This window comes from Mytilus trossulus, chromosome 1 (assembly GCF_036588685.1).
Source record: "Mytilus trossulus isolate FHL-02 chromosome 1, PNRI_Mtr1.1.1.hap1, whole genome shotgun sequence".
In the NCBI taxonomy this organism is placed as follows: Eukaryota; Metazoa; Mollusca; class Bivalvia; order Mytilida; family Mytilidae; genus Mytilus; species Mytilus trossulus.
In genome coordinates, this window is record NC_086373.1 from 32,831,060 (window position 1) to 32,856,192 (window position 25,133).

General features: G+C 30.6%; 1 protein-coding gene across 12 annotated transcripts in view; it reads right to left on the reverse strand.

Annotated features, from left to right (window-relative positions):
* The window catches only part of LOC134721932 (rho GTPase-activating protein 45-like), a 50,395-nt gene that overhangs the window by 12,711 nt on the left and 12,551 nt on the right, over window positions 1-25,133 (reverse strand). For 7 of the 12 annotated variants that reach the window (XM_063585245.1, XM_063585297.1, XM_063585272.1 and 4 more), the window contains exons 9-31: window positions 24,971-25,015; window positions 24,239-24,304; window positions 23,706-23,786; window positions 22,829-23,008; window positions 21,657-21,671; window positions 20,697-20,774; window positions 20,009-20,068; window positions 19,487-19,543; window positions 17,461-17,600; window positions 16,952-17,049; window positions 16,342-16,500; window positions 15,904-15,968; window positions 15,427-15,558; window positions 14,839-14,976; window positions 13,945-14,001; window positions 13,360-13,478; window positions 12,273-12,353; window positions 8,933-9,014; window positions 7,999-8,116; window positions 4,783-4,834; window positions 4,181-4,247; window positions 2,643-2,715; window positions 678-773 (exon numbers count right to left, since the gene is read on the reverse strand). In XM_063585245.1, the coding sequence (XP_063441315.1) occupies window positions 678-773; window positions 2,643-2,715; window positions 4,181-4,247; window positions 4,783-4,834; window positions 7,999-8,116; window positions 8,933-9,014; window positions 12,273-12,353; window positions 13,360-13,478; window positions 13,945-14,001; window positions 14,839-14,976; window positions 15,427-15,558; window positions 15,904-15,968; window positions 16,342-16,500; window positions 16,952-17,049; window positions 17,461-17,600; window positions 19,487-19,543; window positions 20,009-20,068; window positions 20,697-20,774; window positions 21,657-21,671; window positions 22,829-23,008; window positions 23,706-23,786; window positions 24,239-24,304; window positions 24,971-25,015 (2,059 nt within the window). The remainder of the gene's footprint in view (window positions 1-677; window positions 774-2,642; window positions 2,716-4,180; window positions 4,248-4,782; window positions 4,835-7,998; window positions 8,117-8,932; window positions 9,015-12,272; window positions 12,354-13,359; window positions 13,479-13,944; window positions 14,002-14,838; window positions 14,977-15,426; window positions 15,559-15,903; window positions 15,969-16,341; window positions 16,501-16,951; window positions 17,050-17,460; window positions 17,601-19,486; window positions 19,544-20,008; window positions 20,069-20,696; window positions 20,775-21,656; window positions 21,672-22,828; window positions 23,009-23,705; window positions 23,787-24,238; window positions 24,305-24,970; window positions 25,016-25,133) is intronic. The other 5 variants (XM_063585263.1, XM_063585323.1, XM_063585345.1 and 2 more) reach the window with 2 other exon arrangements.

Genomic DNA, 25,133 nt, shown 5'->3' on the forward strand with positions numbered 1-25,133 from the left:
AAGACATAATAGATTAATTGGTACTGTTTTATTATGTCATGTTTTATTCTATTAAAGAACAGCTGTATAAATGAGTTTAACCAATAGGAAACAATGTTGCAAAATAGTCATGGCCATTAACCCCCCCCCCCCCCCCCCCCCCCCCCCCCCCCCCGCCCCGCCCCTCCCCCCCTACCTAAAACGCTTTTATGACAACAAATTCAAATGCTGAGGCAGAAAATTTATTTTCTGAATAAACTTATAAAAAAATATAAAACCTATTTTTAGTAACTAAAATTCTTTTTTTAAAAGGATAAAGAAAATGAACTCCATGCGACATGTAACAGTTCTTATTTTTACCCAGTTTTAAGTTTTATCAAATACCTAAAATAAATTTTCATTAGCACCAAATTTCTTTGATTTAGGAAACATTGTATTTTTATGGAAACATGAATTAAGATTTTGAGTGTTGTGCAAATTTGTACTTTTTTAAACATTTTAATTTGCAGATGACCAACATTCCCACAAGTTGGTACTTCACAAATGTAAATGAATCTGAAGTATACAACAACAAAAAACCAGGAAGAGTTGAATATTTAAAATACTCATGCATAAAAGAATCTATTACTTTAAGAAATTGTTAAACAGTATTACATATTATAATGGAGTTTATCATAACACACAAGATGGCTGCATACCTTTAAATGCATTGGAATGTAAGGCATGCTGTGAGTCATCAGGTAACATTGTATCAGGCAGATCCCCATCAGAATCTATATCTCCATTTTCTTCCCCTGTGTCAGTAGTAAAATGCATTCATAACTATATAGCATGACCAGATTTTAGAAATTTACATTATGAATATTCATAAATTTTGCATATGCTGATTTTAGAAGTTTACATCATTAATATTCATTTATTTTGCATATGTTGACATTTTGTAGATGTTCACATGACTGACCAAAGGAGTAAAATTGAATATGAATGTAATTTGAAAACTCTGATCATACCAAGAAAGTTTAGACAAGTATTCAAAATACTCATGCAATAAAGAATCTATTAATTTAAAAAATTGTTAAACAGTTTGTAATATTATTTCATTCAAAACAAAAGTTACTGAACATTACATTGGTAGTATAAAATTGAAATGTAATACAATTTGTTGAAATACCACAAACAAAGAGAATCAAGCTGACGGAAAAAGTTTATATATTCTGTATAAATAATGTCTAATGCACACACGTTTACAAAACAAAAAGAGAAAATACTACACACAGAATGAAAAGTACTGTTTTTTTAAACTTGGTTGATAAAAACAGTGAACTTGATATATCTGTTTGAATTGTATTATTAAAGTTTTAGATAGATACACTTTTTGAAATAATGGAAATATTTGATTCAGATTAAGGTGGTACCTAACACTTTAACTATAATTAATTTGGCTCGTTTAATTTTCTTAACATTTTTGACAAAGTATTTACTGTGACCCTTTGACAAAAATATATCATTGAGAAGCTTAATATTATGAACATAACATCATTAAAACGTTCTGCTGAATTTACAGAGTTATCTCCACGTAGTGTTTGGTACCACCTTAAGTTTGGAAGACATCCAATGTGTAGCATCATCTTTTTAAAATTTACATGCAAATCAAGGATACTAGATATGTGCATATTAATTAGGAGTCCAAACACCATAAATAATTATTACTCCAGAAACACTCAAGATACAATAATGTGCACAGTATACAATAACAATAACACACAACACATATTTAGATCATGCATGCATATGTATGTGCTCTTATCAAGGATTTCTCAAATAAAACTTGATAAGTGTTATATTTATCAGATGATAAGCTTAAATAAATCAATAGAAGGGGGTTGCTTATCACAATTTAATGCATGGTGACATGACTAGCTCCTAATCTTAGCTGCCATGACAATTTATAAGTTTCCCCATTAAAAAATCATTTTTTTTCATAAATAGATTTTTGGGAGAATAAAACATATATAATGCATGTGAAACATGTATAAACTTTGAAAGAACTATATTCTTCTTACTTGCTTGTATTTACTGCGGATTCACGTTTATTTATTGAATATCAATGTTTCCTTGATTATGTGAGAACAAAGGAACCACAAGTTTAAATGTTCAATAAATGATTTATTTTCTTTAAAAATGTATGAATACATTGAAAACACACATATTAAAGCAAATATTCATGAAAATCCAAATTTTCCTCAATCCACGAAATTTGTCCCCCCAAAAAATAAATGAATCCACAGTATTACAGGATTTAAAAAAAAGTATACTCTGGGATCAAAGGATTGTGTACAAGTCCAAGCTTATACTGAATGAAGGCTTTAAAAAATGTTCAGTTTCAATAGAAAAAGTTTAGTCAAAACTCAGTAGATCTCATTAAACGCAAATTATGAGTCTGTAATACACAATTCAAAAACCATTTGGTGCCCTATTTCTACACAAATGCCTAGCTACTCAATTATTAAAAATGCATAATTAAAAGTGCATTAAATCTCTTATAAAATACCTTCTATATAAAAAGTCAAAAGTGTCACTTGTGCTACAAGACTGTTAGTTGTGGCAGAGAAAAAGGCTAGCCTATTACAAGACAAGATTTATTACACAACACATGATATTACCATCTGATAAAGCCACAATTTCTTTTTTATTACAATGAGCGCTCCCTGGTAATACAAAATCTGCGTCTGATGTCTGAAATCATATATACTTATCGGTAAAAGACTTCATTTCATACAACTTATGTTTCCAATAACTGACTACTAAAATCAAATTAAGCACATATTAGTACTTATTAGTACAAACAGGTATGGTAAAATCTTTAGAAATATGTATTAGTAATTCACATAAATCAAACAATAGGTTAAAAGTTTCATCTAAAAGCCTAATATGGTCATATTGTAATTTTGTTCATAATTTAAATAATAAAATAAAATGTATAAAAAAAAATGCTATTTTAGTTTACACTATAAAAGTAAAATGAAATACAAATCTTTCATTAAAAAACATTATAAACACAATTTACAGATTTCACTAATATTCATTTTGTTGAACAAAATGATTCTCATTTTAGTCCATTTTATTTTTTTAAATGCATGCTAAAATATAAAATATCTTGTAAATGAAAAGGATGACAATTTTAGTTAATATAACAACAAATCTCATTCAATAAGCTTGAACCCAAAACTTGCAAACAGTAAATACAACATAATTATTTTTATTGATTCTGAGACAATACCATCACCAATACATGGCTGCATCACATTTAATGTAACATCTCATTATTCAGAAACACCAAGTGTCATTTTTTTTTAATTTTTTTTGATAGGTTGTGAGCATTTATACTGAAAAAAAGTCCCAAGATAGTAGGCAAATGATAGTTATAAGCAAAGAAATAACTAAAAAAAAATATCGGGGAAGTAACTGAACAATGAAAATTAACAAAAGCATTATATTTTGATATTCCCCTTCCTAGTAAATATAATGAGTCCCTTCTTTGAACTCTGGCATATTTTGATTGGAAAAAAATATTCAATGATTGAGTAACCAGTATATCAACTATATAAAAAAAGAAACTAAATACCATCTTTACTAATCATCTGTGATTAAATGTTTCTTGTTTACGGTCATATTCATTTGTGTGTGCATCAAACAAAAATTAGCATTGGTAGTCCTTACAATTTGGTAGTCCTTACAAATGCTAATCAATTTTATATTCCCTGAAATGACATCTTTTATATATAAACTCAAAATAAGAAAGCTTTTGTTATTACTCAAAACAGAAAAGTTTTTTTGGGGCGAATTCAAATTTATTAAAGGCAATATATAACATAGAAAACCTGCTATGTTGGAAAATTAAATAGCAGAACTGAATTTGATTTTGTAAGACATGTTCTGATTTCTTAAAGCTTAAAGTTAAGCAAATGAAGCAATCTTGAAACCATCTACTGTGCTCAATTCCAAGTGTTACATTTATCCTTCAAGTAGACCCTGAAACAATTTGTATCAGAAAAGGACTGTAATAAAATATTCAAGGAATTAGAAAGATATCCAATACTTAACCATAAATAAGATGCACAACAATTCTATGATCCAACAAATGAATTAGTAAAGACAGCAGTTGGTTTCATCTTCATTTGACCTTGAACTATATACTGACCTTTGATTGAACAGAATTGTCATTGTCTCCCTGTACTAATTGATCTACAGTTTTCTCTGCAGATAAGCTGAAATGAAAATAATATTTTTTTAACACTAACTTAAGACTGACATCATAAATAGTTTTTTTTTTAAATAATTAACAAGAGGTGCATGAAAATTTTAAAGTTTTCCTAAACTCATATTTTTTTTGGTATTTGGCTATAATAGATAAAGCCTTTTATTGATTGATCGATTGATTGGTTGATTGATTGGTGTTTTATGCCACTTTCGATACGCTTGTGCTATTTTGTGGCGGTCATTTTTTGTTGTTCTGCACCATTTTGAATTCGAACTTACAAACTCAGTATTGACTAGCTAATCAAGGTATTTATATACTGTAAATTCAGAAATTATTGCGTGCATTTATTATTGCGATTTTGTCATTTTAGACTTAAATGCGATTTTAATTGTTACAATTTTGAGAAAAATCCTGTTAATTTCATTAAAATATTTCAAAATGGGAGTTTAAATTATTGCATTTACGACAGTTGCATTTTTCGCAATAATAAAAACCTTGTATTAATTTGTATATTAACAGTAAGGTATAATGTATGATCTTACATGTTAGGACTGGATGCTGCTTTGGATGATTTGGATGCTGGTTTTACATCATCTATAAATACAAATATTCCTTTTCGTTATTTTAATGAAAACTACAATGTGTTTATAGAAAGCTGATAGAATTCACCATATAAATTTCATGTTTAATAAGTTTACATTTCCCTCTTTTTTTTAAATATGCAAGTTACTACATAAAATGTGTTATCTATATGTTCCTCTTCTGTTTCATCAAAAAAATTGAGTTTCTTTGAATAGTTCAATTATTCAAATTTCAAAATATTTGTTTATATGAATTATAATTAGGTTGCTTTATGTACATCATCATATAGGCTGTATTCCAGTCTAGTTATTAAAGACTACGCTACATCTAGTAATGACTATTTTTGTACTAGTGTCAGGTTTTGGTTGTGATTTAAGACTACTCTACCTTTAGAAATTACTTTTTGTGTACTAGTTTCAGGTTTTTGTTGTGATTTAAGACTATCATATCTTTAGTAATGACTATTTGTGTACTAGTGTCAGGTTTTGGTTGTGATTTAAGACTACTCTACCTTTAGAAATTACTTTTTGTGTACTAGTGTCAGGTTTTTGTTGTGATTTAAGACTATCCTACCTTTAGTAATGACTATTTTTGTACTAGTGTCAGGTTTTGGTTGTGATTTAAGACTACTCTACCTTTAGAAATTACTTTTTGTGTACTAGTGTCAGGTTTTTGTTGTGATTTAAGACTATCCTACCTTTAGTAATGACTATTTTTGTACTAGTGTCAGGTTTTGGTTGTGATTTAAGACTACTCTACCTTTATAAATTACTTTTTGTGTACTAGTGTCAGGTTTTTGTTGTGATTTAAGACTATCCTACCTTTAGTTATGACTATTTTTGTACTAGTGTCAGGTTTTGGTTTTGATTTAAGACTACTCTACCTTTAGAAATGACTTTTTGTGTACTAGTGTCAGGTTTTTGTTGTGATTTAAGACTATCCTATCTTTAGTAATGACTATTTGTGTACTAGTGTCAGGTTTTGGTTGTGATTTAAGACTACTCTACCTTTAGAAATGACTTTTTGTGTACTAGTGTCAGGTTTTTGTTGTGATTTAAGACTATCCTATCTTTAGTAATGACTATTTGTGTACTAGTGTCAGGTTTTGGTTGTGATTTAAGACTATCCTACCTTTAGTAATAACTATTTTTGTACAAGAGTCAGGTTTTGGTTGTGATTTAAGACTACTCCACCTTTAGAAATGAATATTTGTGTACTAGTGTCAGGTTTTGGTTGTGATTTAAGACTATCCTATCTTTAGTAATGACTATTTGTGTACTAGTGTCAGGTTTTGATTGTGATTTAAGACTACTCTACCTTTAGAAATTACTTTTTGTGTACTAGTTTCAGGTTTTTGTTGTGATTTAAGACTATCCTATCTTTAGTAATGACTATTTGTGTACTAGTGTCAGGTTTTGGTTGTGATTTAAGACTACTCTACCTTTAGAAATTACTTTTTGTGTACTAGTGTCAGGTTTTTGTTGTGATTTAAGACTATCCTACCTTTAGTAATGACTATTTTTGTACTAGTGTCAGGTTTTGGTTGTGATTTAAGACTACTCTACCTTTAGAAATTACTTTTTGTGTACTAGTGTCAGGTTTTTGTTGTGATTTAAGACTATCCTACCTTTAGTAATGACTATTTTTGTACTAGTGTCAGGTTTTGGTTGTGATTTAAGACTACTCTACCTTTATAAATTACTTTTTGTGTACTAGTGTCAGGTTTTTGTTGTGATTTAAGACTATCCTACCTTTAGTTATGACTATTTTTGTACTAGTGTCAGGTTTTGGTTTTGATTTAAGACTACTCTACCTTTAGAAATGACTTTTTGTGTACTAGTGTCAGGTTTTTGTTGTGATTTAAGACTATCCTATCTTTAGTAATGACTATTTGTGTACTAGTGTCAGGTTTTGGTTGTGATTTAAGACTACTCTACCTTTAGAAATGACTTTTTGTGTACTAGTGTCAGGTTTTTGTTGTGATTTAAGACTATCCTATCTTTAGTAATGACTATTTGTGTACTAGTGTCAGGTTTTGGTTGTGATTTAAGACTATCCTACCTTTAGTAATAACTATTTTTGTACAAGAGTCAGGTTTTGGTTGTGATTTAAGACTACTCCACCTTTAGAAATGAATATTTGTGTACTAGTGTCAGGTTTTGGTTGTGATTTAAGACTATCCTATCTTTAGTAATGACTATTTGTGTACTAGTGTCAGGTTTTGATTGTGATTTAAGACTACTCTACCTTTAGAAATTACTTTTTGTGTACTAGTGTCAGGTTTTGGTTGTGATTTAAGACTATCCTATCTTTAGTAATGACTATTTGTGTACAAGTGTCAGGTTTTGGTTGTGATTTAAGACTACTCTACCTTTAGAAATGACTATTTGTGTACTAGTGTCAGGTTTTGGTTGTGATTTAAGACTATCCTACCTTTAGTAATAACTATTTGTGTACTAGTGTCAGGTTTTGGTTGTGATTTAAGACTATCCTATCTTTAGTAATGACTTTTGTGTACAAGTGTCAGGTTTTGGTTGTGATTTAAGACTACTCTACCTTTAGTAATGACTATTTTTGTACTAGTGTCAGGTTTTGGTTGTGATTTAAGACTATCCTACCTTTAGTAATGACTATTTTTGTACTAGTGTCAGGTTTTGGTTGTGATTTAAGACTACTCTACCTTTAGAAATGACTATTTGTGTACTAGTGTCAGGTTTTGGTTGTGATTTAAGACTATCCTACCTTTAGTAATAACTATTTTTGTACTAGTGTCAGGTTTTGGTTGTGATTTAAGACTATCCTATCTTTAGTAATGACTATTTGTGTACTAGTGTCAGGTTTTTGTTGTGATTTAAGACTATCCTATCTTTAGAAATGACTATTTGTGTACTTGTGTCAGATTTGGTTGTGATTTAAGACTATCCTATCTTTAGTAATAACTATTTTTGTACTAGTGTCAGGTTTTGGTTGTGATTTAAGACTATCCTACCTTTAGTAATGACTATTTTTGTACTGGTGTCAGGTTTTGGTTGTGATTTTAAGACTACTCTACCTTTAGTAATGACTATTTGTGTACTGGTGTCAGGTTTTGGTTGTGATTTAAGACTATCCTACCTTTAGTAATGACTATTTTTGTACTAGTGTCAGGTTTTGGTTGTGATTTAAGACTATCCTACCTTTAGTAATAACTATTTTTGTACTGGTGTCAGGTTTTGGTTTTGATTTTTCTGTAATTGGTTCTATTGGTGTTTCACCTGGTATCAACTCATACTCAGTTTCTGGTCCAAATATTAACTGAAATAGAATAATTCTAGGAAATTAGTATGGCGTTCATTATCACTGAACTAGTATATATTTGTTTAGGGGCCTGCTGAAGGACGCCTCCTGGTGCGGGAATTTCCTGCTATATTGAAGACCTGTTGGTGACCTTCTGCTGTTGTTTTTTCTATGGTTGGGTTGTTGTCTCTTTGACACATTCCCCATTTCCATTCTCAATTTTAATTTTTCCTGTCAATTTTAAAATACACATACATAACATAAAAATATCTATTGTTCATTAAAATGCTATTACTGTACCTACTATCATATCCTATTATTTTCACAAGAAAGAAAATATTGAAGCATGGAAAATGTTTACTGATTTTTGGTCCTGTTGTTTTCTCTTTGACACATTCCCCATTTACATTCCCAATTTCAATATTTAAGTTAATTTTCTAATTCATGAATTCACACACGAATTAAAATTTCTACAAATACTGACTGTTATACTTCATTTGAATTGCAGACTTATGGTATTATGCAAGCATGTGGACTTTTCAATTCCTTTCAATGAAGTCCTTTTCAAAAACATGAAACAACATTTGTAGAATCACTGGCGGATCTAGAAATTTTCACAAGTGGGGCCCACTGACTGCCTTAGAGGGGGCCCACTCCAGTCACGCTTCAGTGATTCCCTATATAAGCAACCAAATTTTGTCCCCTTGGGCCTCCCCCTAAATCCGCTTCTGCGAATAACATTTCTTTTTAACAGCTTTAAGTGTAAATATTGTTGCAATGTAAGATAGCAGCTCTTCCTAAAATAACTTTTCAGTTAATTAATATTAATCTTACTTGTGCATGTGTTATAAGTAATTCTACCGTTCTGGTTTGATGTGGAGTATCTACCAAAGAGGCTAAAGATGCTGTACCCTCCCTGAAAAAGAAAAAAAATTTCTGTAAACACATGGTAACTGTATGTTAATATCTTAATATTACTGAGACAGTATGTTAAGTAGTACAATCAAGAAGTCACACTTTGCTTAGGTTGTTATAAAATTAGTCCATACAAAAATTAAAAAAAGAAGTAAATATTTTTAACATGGGATAAAAAAAAAAACCAGTCAAATAATCTTCCCAACATAACTTTGATCCAAATGCATGAAAACTGTAAATTTACAGTACAGTAAATTCAGAAATAATTGCTTACACTTATTGCAATTAGTTTACATGGATAAAATGCAAGATTAATTCTGTATAAAAATAATGCTAGCAAAATTTAAAATGCATCATATTATTGTGAAACCTAGTTGCAATTTTCAAATTAATAAAACATCGCCAAAATTTCTGAATTTACAGTATCATAGAGGTCTGAGTAGAATTCTTTTCATTAAGTTTTAAAAAACAATTACAAAGTAATTCTAAGAACCACTTCCATTTTAGAATAATAATAATGTCTTCCAATCAAAGCTGTATATACATCTATAAATATGACAGTGTTATTATATTCAAGGTCAACAATTGTTTCCCCATTTCTATCCATAACAAGACAGCACAAAAATATTTACTAATTTCATCTGTTACAGTAATTTCAATGATCATTTTTAATCTTCAAATAACCAACTTTTCAATTTATTCGAATTTATGATCAAGTTTAAAACATAAAGGAATAGCTCTGATTTTGTTACGTGTTAAAATATGAAGGTTACAATTACATTTTTTTCCACCTTAGTAAGCCATAATAAAAGAAATAGTTGAATACTGACACCTACAATAACTAGAGGCTCTAAAGAGCCTGTGTCGCTCACCTTGGTCTATGTGAATATTCAAGTAAACAAAGGAAGCAGATGGATTCATGACAAAATTGTGTTTTGGTGATGGTGATGTGTTTGTAAATCTTACTTTACTGAACATTGTTGCTGCTTACAATTATCTCTATCTATAATGAACTTGGCCCAGTAGATTCAGAGGAAAATGTAAGTGAAAATTTACAAACTTTGTGAAAATTGTTAAAAATTGACTATAAAGGACAATAACTCCTTAGGGGGTCAACTGACCATTTCGGTCATGTTGACTTATTTGTAAATCTTACTTTGTTGAACATTATTGCTGTTTGCTGTTTATCTCTATCTATAATAATATTCAAGATAATAACCAAAAACTGCAAAATTTCCTTGAAATTACCAATTCAGGGGCAGCAACCCAACAACGGCTTGTCCAATTTATCTGGAAATTTGAGGGCAGATAGATCTTGACCTGATAAACAATTTAACCTCAGTCAGATTTGCTCTAAATGCTTCGGTTTTTGAGTTATAAGCCAAAAACTGCATTTTACCCCTATGTTCTTTTTTTTTTAGCCGTGGTAGCCATCTTGGTTGGATGGCCATGTCACCGAACACAATTTTTAGACTAGATACCCCAATGATGATTGTGGCCAAGTTTGGTATAATTTGGCCTGGTAGTTTCAGAGGAGAAGATTTTTGTAAAAGATTTCTAAGATTAACGAAAAATGGTTAAAAATTGACTATAAAGGGCAATAGCTCCTAAAGGGGTCAACTGACCATTTTGGTTATGTTGACTTATTTGTAGATCTTACTTAGCTGAACATTATTGCTGTTTACAGTTTATCTCTATCTATAATAATATTCAAGATAATAAGCAAAAACGGACAAAATTTCCCTAAAATTACCAATTCAGGGGCAGCAACCCAACAACAGCTTGTCCGCTTCATCTGAAAATTTCAGGGCAGATAGATCTTGACCTGATTAACAGTTTTACACCATGTCAGATTTGCTCTAAATGCTTTGGTTTTTGAGTTATAAGCCAAAAACTGCATTTTACCCCTATGTTCTATTTTTAGCCATGGCGGCCATCTTGGTTGGTTTGACTAGTCACGCCACACATTTTTTAAACTAGATACCCCAATGATAATTGTGTCCAAGTTTGATTTAATTTGGCCCAGTAGTTTTGGAGGAGAAGATTTTTGTAACAGTTAACGACGACGACGACGACGAACCTTAACCTGATAAACAATTTAACCTCATGTCAGATTTGCTCTTAATGCTTTGGTTTTTGAGTTATAAGCCAAAAACTACATTTTACCCCTATGTTCTATTTTTAGCCGTGGCGGCCATCTTAGTTTGTTGGTGGGGTCACGCCACACAATTTTTAAACTAGACGCCAAGTGATGAGAAAAGCTCACTTGGCCCTTCGGGCCAGGTGAGCTAAAAATGTAAGGCTACATTTTTTTTTGGCTGTGCTAGTGCAGTTCATATTTAAAGTCCACTTAACTTTGCTGTGAGTGACTTCATTTGAATTACACCAGATCCCTTTATTACAAATAATGGACAATCAAATGGTTCACAAAGTGTATAAAACCACAACATGTGTGTATATGTGTCAAATCACTCTGTACTTACACAAATAATAACCTGTTAGATAAACATAAACATCTGATCTAAAATCCAAATCTGTCATATTGTGGATTCCTTAATTCTCGTGATTTTACAAAAACTTGCTTTTCAATGAATTTTAGAAAGTTTCAGCATTTGCTCCTTTCAAAGCAGTCAAAAATTTGCATTTATTCCACCATTTGAATAAGCAATTTCCACATAACTCAAGTAAATTGGGGGGAAATTGGCACATAGAACATGACTACATGTAAGCTTCATACATAAATGTCAGATAGTATTATACTAATACATGTAAGTCATCTGTGTATGTATCAGAATAAATTAAAAGACAGACACAACGAGTAAACCTACCTTACTCAAGAGTCAGCTTGTAAATGATATAATATTTATCTACACAAACTTATTGTTAATAATATTTTACTATGAGAGTTTGGTGTAATAAAAGCTTGAAACTGTAATTACCCATTAGCAGGATTGAGAATATTCTGTGCATTTCAATATGCATTAAATATGGTTAAAAAAATTGAGAAATATGACACATAAAACAAAAGAAAAATTTATAGTATTGAAAAATAACCTGTGTTTCATTTACTTCTAACAGTTTATATACCAGGTGGTCCAAGCATTTTTCAAACAGTTTTGATGTTTCAATTTAAAATACCAATACACATGTAATTTGTTTTACGGTACATAGCTCATGTAATTTTAATATTAAAGTCATGACTCATGTCATTGTGTTCTATGTGATGTGTATGTATATATACTTTTATAGTCATACTTACAATGGTCTGAGCAAGGTTGGTCCAAACACTATACCTAAGTTACTAGATGTCATCTGGTTTACACTGTTAAAAGAGGCAACTCTGAAAAATGCATATTTATAATATTATCCTTTTTGCCATGTCTGCATGAATATTATTACAAAAATTAAAAAAAAAAACGCCACATTTTTTTTATGCCAGTCCCAAATCAGGAGCCTGTAGTTCAGTGGTTGTCTGTCAGTGAGTGTGATTCATGTCTGTCAAATTTGTTTTTCATAATTCATTTTATCATAGATTAGGCTCCCAGTTTTCTCATTTGAATTGTTTCGCATTGTTGAAGTCGGGCTCTTTTAAAGCCCACATACAGTATGAGTTTTTCTCATTATCGATGCTGTACTCGAATGATGGCATATACTTACTGATATTCATTTCATTTGAACTCTTCTGAATAGTTATATTTATTTCTCATTGGCAATCATATTCTTATTTTTATATAATTAAGGACTATATTATTGTTTTGATTGTTGGTTGCTTTACGCCGCATTTGCACTATATCATTGGATCCTTGTCTCATGGGTTTTCATTATATTAAGGTGGTACCTTACACTACAGGGAGATAACTCTGTAAAATCAGCTTAACGTTTTAATTACTTTGTGTTGTAATGGGAATAATAAGCTTCTCAATGATCAAAATGGGTGTTTGTCAAACTACTATATAACCAGTGTAATTTTTCTGACAAAACGGTTGGTTCAAAATTTTTGATTTTTTTATATTTTTGTTAAAAGGTCAAAGTAAATACTTTGTCAAAATTTTATGAAAATTAAACGAGCCAAATTTATTTAAGTGAAAGTGTTGAGTACCACCTTCAGAAGAGATTGTGCAGTCACAATTTCCATTGAAAAAGCTTGCATAGTCTGAATTCATAAGATGAACGAAAACATATGATCTGACGATAAAATTGTATGAAATGCAGCAGGATTTCGTACATGTTCCTTCCATTTGTAAAAGAAAAAATATTTCACGATGTAGATTAAGAGTTTATATTGCTATTTTTCACTTTCTCAATGCAGCCAGGTCTGAGAACCAGGTTTTATCATTAATTCTTACCTTTGTAAATGATACATAAGTACTCCACAAGTTTTGAAATTGGAATAAGGAAGTTTTGATATTAAAACACCAAGTTTTTCTATTGTTTCATCTAATGTCAAAGCACCTTGGCTACTTTCCTGAAATAAATTGATTGTTTTATATATTTTATAAATATTATTGAAATTTTAAGATTAAAAAGTAAACTTTGTTTAATTTGTCATGCAGGAATATTAAAATGATATCTTTTATAGTTTCTGCTTGACTTATTCTCAACAATTTTAGACTAGAGACAATTTAGGACTGAAAAAGACTGTGTGTTGCCACCTAGATGTTTTTTTTAAATAGTTTTGTCATTAGGGTGCTTTACTTCTATGGATAGGGTTGTCCACCACCCATATATATTTATTGATATTGGAAAAGAAAATCAGATTATACAAATGTGTCAAGTATGTAATGATATTTCTCCGTAGGAAACATTAATATAGATATCAAACTTTAAAAAATTAGGTTGCTGTTAATCTAAATATATGTTAAAAGAGTATATCAAAGTTGAGAAGTAACATAGTTTTTTTTATAGAGATTCATACAATGAATTTTACTTACTTTTGCTAAATGGATAAATTCTGAATACATTTTAAATGTCAATAATGGTTCTGGAAGCTAGAATATAAAAACACAATTAAAATAGGTGAAACATTTATCAACAATGAAAACTGTAACAAACACCTGACAGGTTCATTTATATTCCACAAAACTGAATTGGTTGATTAATTGTTACTTTCTGTTCTGAACATATACACATGTTTTTATTTTGTGCTGTTGCACCATAGTTTAAGGTTAGGGGAACGTTGAGTGCTCACAAATATGTCAAATCCCGCCCCATTCAATATGTGCCTGTCCCAAGTAAGGAGCCTGTAACCTAGTTGTTGTCCTTGGTAGCTTTCTGTTATAATTGTTTTTGATTTATTTTAGATCTTGTATCATAAATCAGGCCGTTTTTTTTTGTTTTTTTTTACATTTTGTCATATCAAGGAAAACTGAGAATGTGTCAAAATGACAACAACCCAACCAAAAAGCAGAAAACAGCTTGAGGCCCAATATAGCTGATTCCACATTTCAGGTTTTGCTAATTTTTGAAGGCAGTACAGTGACTAAAACTGCTTTAATCCACACACATCATTTGGATTCTTGTTGGATAGTTGTCTCATTGGCAGTCATATCTACTTATTCTATCAGTATTTAGGATGAAAACATCTGAAACAGATGTATCAAGAAATACTGTGGATTAATTAATCTTGGTGGGATACCAATTTTCTTATATTTCATTGTTTCAGATGATCCATGAAATTAAGCATTCAACAAATTGAAAATTTCCAATAGTCTTATATCTGCAATCTTTGGCAAAACAATGAAATCAAATATCCATGAAAATGCAATTTTCCTCAATCCACGAAATAATACACAGTAGTATAATAATACATGTATAAAGTTACTTACCTGCCGTAGATAAAGTTTTAATACATTAGATATAACGTTGGGATGTTCTTCCGATAGTTCTATCGAGTCAGGATCCTTCTCAAATCTCTGACATAAACCTTCAACTTTACTTTTCACACCTGACACTCTGTATATACCCTGAAATTAAACAAATCTAGTGACTTTTGGAAGGAGAACAGGCAGTAAACTTTCTTCTGTCCCTGTTTTACTTGCTTAAAATGATTTGGATGCAACAGGTGGTTGAAATTTTAACAAGTGAAACTGCGAGCTACAGCTCACTGATGAAATCCCACTTGTTGAGTGATGAATCACAAGGTAAAGTTGACTTATATAAAACCTGCAACAAAATTTTATTGAAAGATATGGGATACTAAAACAAACGACTTTTTATATGTAAGTATCACTGACAAATTCTCAATAATTATTTTTACAAAAAAATATCAACAGTGAAATTAATCTTAAAACTTCTATGAATTTTCCCATGATGAGAAAAAACATAGGTTCTTGATGGAATCTTTAACGTTATATTCAATTTCAATTAAAACTTGTTCTGTTGACCCTGAATGAATATAAGACTTGCATATTTACCCTCAGAGTGATTCCCCTTTGTTCTACTTCCTTTAAACATCTTTTAACAATAGGAGGAACAGCTGATTTCCACTGCTCCACCTGCTCTTGGAAGTCTACACCAAATGTTGTATTCCTTCGTTTACCACCTCCCTGAAACATTACAGTAAAAATGTTACAGTTAATACACATTTCAAATGATAAACAGTAATAATTTTACAAAATATAGTTTGTTAGATACTGAATTCTTTTGGGAAATAGCATTTTCATTTGCTTTCATAAATGTTACATGATCATAAATAAGAGTAGTTATTGTAATTGATAATCAGGTGTCATCGATAACAATTTTTTTCAAGTATTCATTAATCAGCCCAAATTCTGATTTCATGTAACTACTTTTCAAAATATTTTGTAAACTTGATAACTTTTTGATTCAAAACTCAAAGATTTAGCGGTAAAATAGTATGTAACTGTTAAAAGTGACTTTAAATACTTTACCTTATTCGTACCCTGTATGGATACATCTACACCTTTCAGTATACATGGTGGTATCTGTAGAAAACCTGAATATATAAAACAGATTCAACCATTTTTAAAAGAGATCATACTGAGGTCATTTAAATCATGTATCTATACCAAAGACATATACACAATAAATTAATAGGATAAAACCATATGAATAATTCTACGGAAGCACGGGACATATACATGGTATTTCCATTATTTTGATACAAACTCTTTTAAGCAGACATAACAAATATATTTTTCAGATATATAAATACAGTTTCAACAAAGTACAATGGATTTTAATCTAAAATATTTGCATGATAATTTGTCCTAAAATTATCATCCACACAATCAAACAATGCAAAGTTTCAGCAACAGGAAAGAGTTAGAAACGAAAAATAAAAATGCATAAAAAATTGCCACACTTACCTCCCCCATGCTCTGCTTCAGTGAGTTCATCTAATGATTTTGCTGTTGTGAGTGTACGTCTGCCAGTTTGGTGTGGACTATTACTTGGTGAAGATTTACTGCTACCACTATCTGTATCGCTACCAACAGGCCAGGCCTTCACCGCTACCCTGTATTTATCTACAATGTTAAATAGTTGTATATTACAGCAAAAAGTGAATTCATCATGATCATACCCTTAGCCAGGGGGGTCAGGGTTTCAGATGAACTCTGCCTTGAAAACCAAAAAAACACTGTTAAAGTCAATGTTCTGTTCAAGTTGTGACTGTGAAAGTCGAGTTGGTGAGTCCAACGAACCCCCCTTAAAAATTGCTGGCTACGGCCCTGATGATCTTAATTCACCTTAATTTGTCACCAGTAACATCATACAATTTGAAAAGCATTAGTTGAACAGTTCTGAAACTATTGCACAGAAATTACTTAAAATGCCATCTATCAATGTCCATAACTTCTAAATGGTAAAATTGAAATTGTCAATCTCAAAAATGACGTCAATTTTGTCATCAATGATAAATAATCAAAATACTAACTGCTAACCAATGATGTGTAGTACTAAGTGATTCATAAATACCTTTTCTGTCCACTGAAAATGACGGGGATTCGTCTTGTGAATGATGATCAGAAGATCCTGACCCTGTAGACTGTGTACTTGTTTTCCTCCCAGAATCTCTGGAAACGCAGAAATACAAATACTTTATAATATGAAAAATCATTAATTTTTTTTATAGCACATGGCACTTATTTTAATCATGAATGTGTAGTATTTAATGTTTTGTTTCTGAGTTTTTTTTCTCATGTTATGTGTATTATTTACTCCTAAATGTACTGTTCTGTTTTCAAAAGTTGATACAAAATATCTTCAGAGCTAGTCTTATTTGTAAATAGTGCACAATAAAATCTTTTGACTTCAAAAATAACAAATAAAACATATGAATTTTAAAGAACATAACAATATAATTTCACTTCACTTCTCATTTATATAAGTAGTAGAAGAGTACTTTAAATGAACCATAGCAAATTTTTACTGGTTGTTCACAATTAACAATGAATAAAAGCAAAATGTTATTTGTATAAACTCACCTAGCACCATTGATATAAGGCTCAAATGCAAATGGTTCAGCTACCATACTATTTTTATCAGTAACAGGCAATCGTTTGACAAATTCCCCATATTGGAAGCCCACTTCATACTGTTTACTGGTCTCTGATATTGTGTGGTACTAAAAAAATATACTCTTTCTGTTCAGTGTTAATCTTATGATCACTAATAACAAATTTCACAGTAAACAAAAGATTTACAGAGACTGAGAAAAAATTCAGAGGTTTCAACACAACTGAATAAACAAGGATCCACAGACAAGAGCCTGCAATTTACTGTGGATTCATTGATTTTCTTTGGATACCAATTTTCAATGATTTCGTGGTTACGGTTGAGCCACGAAATTAAATATTCAACGAATGACAAATTTTCTAAAGGCTTGTATGTAGACTTGATCAAAACCACGAAATTAAATATCCACGAGCAAGTTTTCCCTAATCCACGAAAATTGGTAGCCACAAAAATAAAATGAATCCACAGTAGTAGCTGCCGTTTATTATTGTGTAACATATTTGTTTTTTCAGTCATTACATTGTACATGAATAAGGCTGTTAGATTCCTTGATTGAATTGTTTTACATTGTTTTTGGGGGTCTTTTATAGCTGACTATCTGGTATGGGCTTTGTTCCCATTGTTAATGGCTATACAGTGACCTAGAGTTGTAAATTTTCTGAATCATTTTGTCAATTCGGGAGAGTTGTTCATCTCCACATCTTTTTATTTGTATATTTAACTTATAAACTGAGTAAAAATCATTTTGTTAATTCAAAAGATGTGAATTTTTGCATCATTTGGTCTCTCTTTATAGCTTACAATTATATTTCACCAAGTATTCCCATTTAAAGTTTTTTCATAACAACTCAATCAACCAAAATTTGTACCTTACAAATAACAAGAGGCTGTCACAACGACAGCAAACCCGATTTTTTAACATTTATTTGTGTCCTGGCAATATCGCAAGAACCATTACTGATGATTGGTGAAAGTGAAAATCGTCAATATCAAATTTGACCTCTATTTTGTCATCAGTATCAACATATTAAATTTTGATAAGCTTAGATTGAATGGTTTGTGAGTAAATGCAACAACGTGAATGGAAACACCATTTTACGATCTTTCAAGAACCATAACTCCTGAACGGTAAAAGTCAAAATCGTCATTATTTAACTTGACCTCTATTTTGTCATCAGTAACAACATATTAAAATTTGAAAAGCTTTGGTTGAATGGTTCATGAGAAAATGCATGGACACGACTGGAAACACAATTTTTCAATCTCAAGAACCATAACTCCTGAACGGTAAAAGTCAAAATCGCCATTATTGAACTTGACCTCCATTTAGTCATCAGTAACAACATATTAAAATTTGGGAAGCTTTGGTAGAACAGTTCATGCGTAAATGCACAGAAACGATCAAAAACGCCATTTTATGATCTTTCAAGAACCATAACTACTGAACAGTAAAAGTAAAAATCATCATTATTGAACTTGGCCTCTATTTTGTCATCAGTAACAACATATTAGAATTTGAAAAGCTTTGGTTGAATAGTTCATGAGAAAATGAACGGACACGACTGGAAACACCATTTTTCAATCTTTCAAGAACCATAACTCCTGAACAGTAAAAGTCAAAATCCTCATTATTGAACTTGACCTCCATTTTGTCACCAGTAACAACATATTAAAATTTGGGAAGCTTTGGTAGAACAGTTCATGTGTTAATGCACGGACACGACTGGAAACACCATTTTTCAATCTTTCAAGAACCATAACTCCTGAACAGTAAAAGTCAAAATCGCCATTATTGAACTTGACCTTCATTTAGTTGTCAGTAACAACAAATTAAAATTTTAAAAGCTTTGGTTGAACGGTTCATGAGTTAATATATGTACTACATTTGATTGACGCCCGCCAGCCCGCCCGCCGAGCATCCCAAAATCAATAACCGACATTTTTGTCACAAGAATCCGGTTAAAAATGAGTTAAAAAAGTACAACAAAAACTTACCTGTACAGGTATAGGAGCAGTCACAGTTTGCAGTAAATGAAAGTATTCTATTGTAACCTAAAAAGAACCATTCATATCATATAAATACATTACAGATATCTATATTTTTTCAAATTTTGTGTGCATTTAAAAAGGTTCAATTTTGATTAACTGTATTGATCCTCTCGTTAAGTTGTGTTTTTAGTCAGGAGCCTGTTGTTCGGTTATCGTTGTTTTTTAGTGGTTCATAGGTGTTTCATGTTTTTTTATAAAGATAAGAACAAAAGTTTTCCTGTTTGAAATGTTATACATTAGTCATTTTGGACCCTTTATAGCTTACAGTGTTCGGTGGGAGCCAATGCTCAGTACTGATATTGAAGCCCGTATTTTGACCTATAATTGTTAACTTTTTATACATTGACTTATAATGAGAGTTGTCTCATTGGCACTAATACCACATCTTCTGATCTATATTATGTAGTCATGTGATACACTGAACAACTTAGCAATGAAAGCAAAACATAAAAATATCAATGTACTTACTGATTTTATGACTTGATCACACAGAAATATTTGCTCCCTTATTTTTGCTAATAAATCAGTCTGAAAAAGAAGTGCAAGACTGGTTAATTTTCACAAAAAAATGATGACATAAGCATATTTAAAATATCAAGAAATTAAAACACTCAATAGAAAAAGGTACATAATCAGGGTACATATCTGGCCTAAAAGTCTTACTGTAAGTTTAGAAAATTTAAATTATTGTGAGGTTTATGTTAATGCAAATAATGTGACTGAATGAGTACTGCAATAATAAGAATTTGGATTTAGATAACTGAAACATCGATCAGTATACTGATTTTTTCAAAATAACAATAATCAAATGCAGATTTTTGTCCATTCTGGAAAAATTGTAATAATAAATGCATGCATTCATTTCTGAATTAACAATACTAAATTTCTTTCAACCTGTGATGCCTAGTACACAGTATAGTTAATTCTGTTACAGTTAACACAATATATGTATCACAGGAATCAGAAGTTCTATCAATAAAATTCTGTAAATAATAAAGTCGACTATCAATAGAGCTTCTCGTACAGCTCTCGAAGATCTACAAGAAGCTTTATTGATAGTCGACTTTATTATTTACAGAATTTTATTGATAGAACTTTCGATTCCTGTGATGTTATTTCTGCATTATTCACAGACAACTAAATAGATGCCATTTACCTTTGTATTCTCTAAGTCGGTCTTTCTTGTGTTAGCCTCTACAACACATGCTTTATATGTCGTCTCTGCTTCGGCTGCCTAAAAGTTAAAAAAGTATGTAATAACTTGGGGGAAATATTTTAAAAAAAAACAAATGACAAACACTTGTTGTTTGCTAGCTAACACATAACCAGTAAAGTTATGCTAGTCTGCTATGCTTATATAAATTTAACTGAAGAAATTGACAATTCTGACATACCTTTATTTACTTGGTTCACAGGTTTTAATTTAGAAAAGAATTATAATATAAATGTTTTTTACATAGAAAGGAATCATATCCCCAAAAAAGACAACCATCTGTAGACATATATAAAACAATAACAATTATATGGAACAAATCTTACTGCAAGAACTGAATACTTTACTAAGCAATTCACAAAAAGAAATCGGAGTAAAATATGGACACAATTCCATAAAAAGATAGTTGACCAAATCTTGTTTCAAAACAGAAGGATTTTCTTATCTAAAAATTTAAGAAAAGGACAGTCTGAAAATAAGCTGTAAAAATGTTAAAATGATTATGTACGGACTAATTAAACCTCCATCATAGAGATAATTAACCAAATCTACCACCTTAGTCTAATATGAACATCTACTCCAAAGATTAATCTCAATCACCATTATCACAATGTTAAGTTCATAATTTATGTTAATAGTTTTATTACTTAATATAGATATTAGCTTTAATAGTACACCCATATCAATTGGCCATTTCAGAATCTAAAGCATCATGGGTAATTTCATTGTGCGTAACCTAAAGTGAAAATAACTTTACGTCATTGGTTTAATTTCCATTGTTAATAACGTTTAAAACCAATCAAAACACTTTGGTGTACGCTTTTGAAAATATTACCCAGGATGCATTAGATTCTGAAATGGCGAATTAGTTGTTAATAAGGAATCAATGGAGCAAGAATATACCTTGTGAAATACTTTCTGAAAATAGCAAAGTTATAAGAGTTGACAAAGCATCAGGTATGATATTGACTTCAAAGGTAACACAGTTATTTACAAATAATTTAATTTTGGATGTAACAAATCTTCTGATTGGCTGACGTTATTTTGTTATCAGCCCATAGACATAATTTAGTCACGTGACCATCAACATTTTTTCATGGTTGTCTACGATTTAAAATGGAACTTTGAATTAAATCATAAGAAATGACTGTCATATTTTTTCTGTCTATATGAAATAACGTAAAAAATGTGGTACACACTGTTATATATCCTGCTACATGCGTTATTCAGTGTGCACCAAATTTTTTATGTTATTTCTTCATAGACAGAAAAGTATTAGCCATTCTTTAAATGTATAATATATATTCTTTTAAAAATAACATGCTTGATATGCTACAAATGAAAACGTTTCTTTATATGCTATAAATGGAAATGTTACAACAATAATATTTCAACATAATTTTAAGAAAATGTTGATGAGTAACAGTTTACACAGAGATATACAGAAGCCAGGAATATGCATCATGCATATAAAAGCTGTGTAAATCACAATAACAACTGGTTATATAATTATACACACTATTATAAAACTTAATTCACCTAAACACATGTTTCTGAACAGAATGTGTACTTAAAACATTCTATATAAGCCTTTTTGACCCCTAATTCCTTGACTGTTGGGACCTCAACTCCCAAAATCAATCTCAACCTTCCTTTGTGGTCATAAACCTTGTATTTAAATTTCATTGATTTCTATTTACTTATACTAAAGTTATTGTGCGAAAACCAAGAATAATGCTTATTTCGGCCCTTTTTTGGCCCCTAATTCCTAAACTGTTGGTACCAAAGCTTCCAAAATCAATCCCATCCTTACTTTTGTGGTCAATCACCTTTTGTAAAAATTTCATAGATTTCTATTCACTTAAACTAAAGTTATAATGCGAAAACCAAATGTCTTTGGATGACGACGCAGCCAACATGATACCAATATACAACCAAAACATTTTCAATTTTTGCGGTCGTATAAAAATATATAACAATATTATAATTCATTTTCTCAACAAAATAAAAACATATAAAAGCAAACCACAAAATAGCTAAACATTCTAATGAATCATCAATCAAGTATTTCTTACTCTGTGCATGGCATCATCTTCTAACTTTCTGCGTTTGTCCATCTTTGTCAAAGCACTAGCGCTACTCTGACTCAACATGTCACTCTCCAGTTTACTGGCTTGTTCCTTGGCCTTCTCATATTCTTGTTGGCGTTGGAAATACATGGCCTGTGCTTTTCTGAGACTTTGTACAGCTTCATGCTACAAAATGGTATGTAATTAAATCTTTTTCTTACTATGGATTCAATATTCATAATATACAAAATTTTAAAGATTTTGTGGGAATAGGTTGAACATGAATTTAAATGAACATGTTTGTATGCATACTTAAGCAAAAACACAAAATCAAATTTTAATTGTTCTCAATCCAGGAAAAAGTAAAATCACAAAAAAACTGAACTTAAAGGAACATCAATTCAGAAAGTCCATAATCACATGGCAAAATCGAATAACAAAACGCATCAAAAAGGAATGAACAAGAACTGTCATATTCCTGACTTGGTACAGGCATTTTCAAATGTAGAAAATGGTGGATTAAACCTGGTTCTATAGCGCTAACCCTCTCACTTTAATAACAGTCTCATCAAATTCTGTTATATTTACATTGATGCATTGATAAAAATAAACAGAAATGATGGATCATAACAATTGTACACAATCCACATCTAATTTATTTCTCAATGCTTATTAAAATGCTTTCTTCAAATGAATTGATGCATTTTTCTTCTAATAAGAGTATATTATGATATTTTCAATTAAATTCTTTCGAAACAAAAGTCACTTAAAAAACAGCATAGCACAAATGTCATTTGAGATATGATGCAAATGACCATTAGCTACTATATATTTACCAAATAAAAGTATAATGTTGCTGAAAAAAAACAAAAAAAAACCATACCATTTTCTTAACTTCTTTCATCCAAGAATCTTTCACAGATTTTCTCATTTTGTCGTGTTCCAACCTTCTGGCCGTCAATGGCTGCAATAACAAATATATTTTAGTTTAGTTTATGTCAGACTTTCACAGAGAACTGAGGCTCTTCTTGAGTTTCAATACTAGAAAGGTTATCAATCATAAACATTTAAAGTGAAGACAACCTTAATTACTTAGTTACTTTTTATCTTTAAGCAACCTATGTTCATAAAATGAATAAAATAAATCTCAAAATTATCTCCCCCTTAAATTATATCGTAGAAATACATGTATTAGGTTACAACAGAGTAGACAATATCTCTGATTGAATTTTTCACATCATTAACAATGCCAAGGCCCTTTACTCCTGTGATAACTTTAAAGCCTCTGTGCAAGGGGAAGTATAAGAAACATGCATCGAGCCAGCCTCCATATGGAAGCTAAGAAAATAAAACAAATGTATGTTAATCATTTTTTTCACAGGATATTTCCATAAAAGATAATTGTTTGAAACTTACCTCGACAAATTTTGAAGTCTGTAACAAAATTTGTGTGGCCTGGCATGTACTAGCATACTCTATGTCCTAAAAAATAGCAATAGTGTGTGATAATTGTGTATTTGAAAATCAATCTTGTTGCTTTCCAGTTTAATGGAAAAAAAGTTATAAATTTAATAAACTTTCATATTCCTGAATGAATATCTTAATGAAATTATTTTTTACAGCTAGGAATACTGTAAATTCAGAAATTATTGCGAGGTTTTTATTATTGCGAATAATGCGACTGAGTTGTAAACGCAATAATTAAAACTCGCATTTTGTAATATTTTAACTGAGTGAAGCAGGACTTTTCTCAAAATCGTAAAAATTAAAATCGCATTCAAGTGTAAAATGACAAAATCGCAATAATAAATGCACGCAATAATTTCTGAATTTACAGTAATAGAAATTGCAAAATGTATTATCATATAATATGTGTTTGTGAAAGTATTTCCATTCAAGCTCTGTTGTTGTGTATTTAAATGATATATATCAGAAATACATCATTGAAAGTTTTATGTAGAAAAATATCATAGGATGAGCAGAAACGAACTTTTGGTATGGGCTTTGTTCATAGTTGAAGGCTGTACAGTGACCTATAGTTGTGAATGTTTGTGTCATTTTGGTCTCTTGTGGATAGTTGTCTCATTGGCATCTTCTTTTTTATATTAAAGAGCTCTATGGTGATATACTTCAATAACTTATAATTACCTGTGATAATATTGTACAATACACAGATTGTAACGGTAAAAATCCCTGAAAAATAAAAATTGTAACATGTTTAAAATTGCTTTAGAATGGATATTGAAATTAACAAGAGGCTCTCAAGAGCCTGAATCGCTCACCTTAATTCTTTTGGTTAAATCTCTTATCA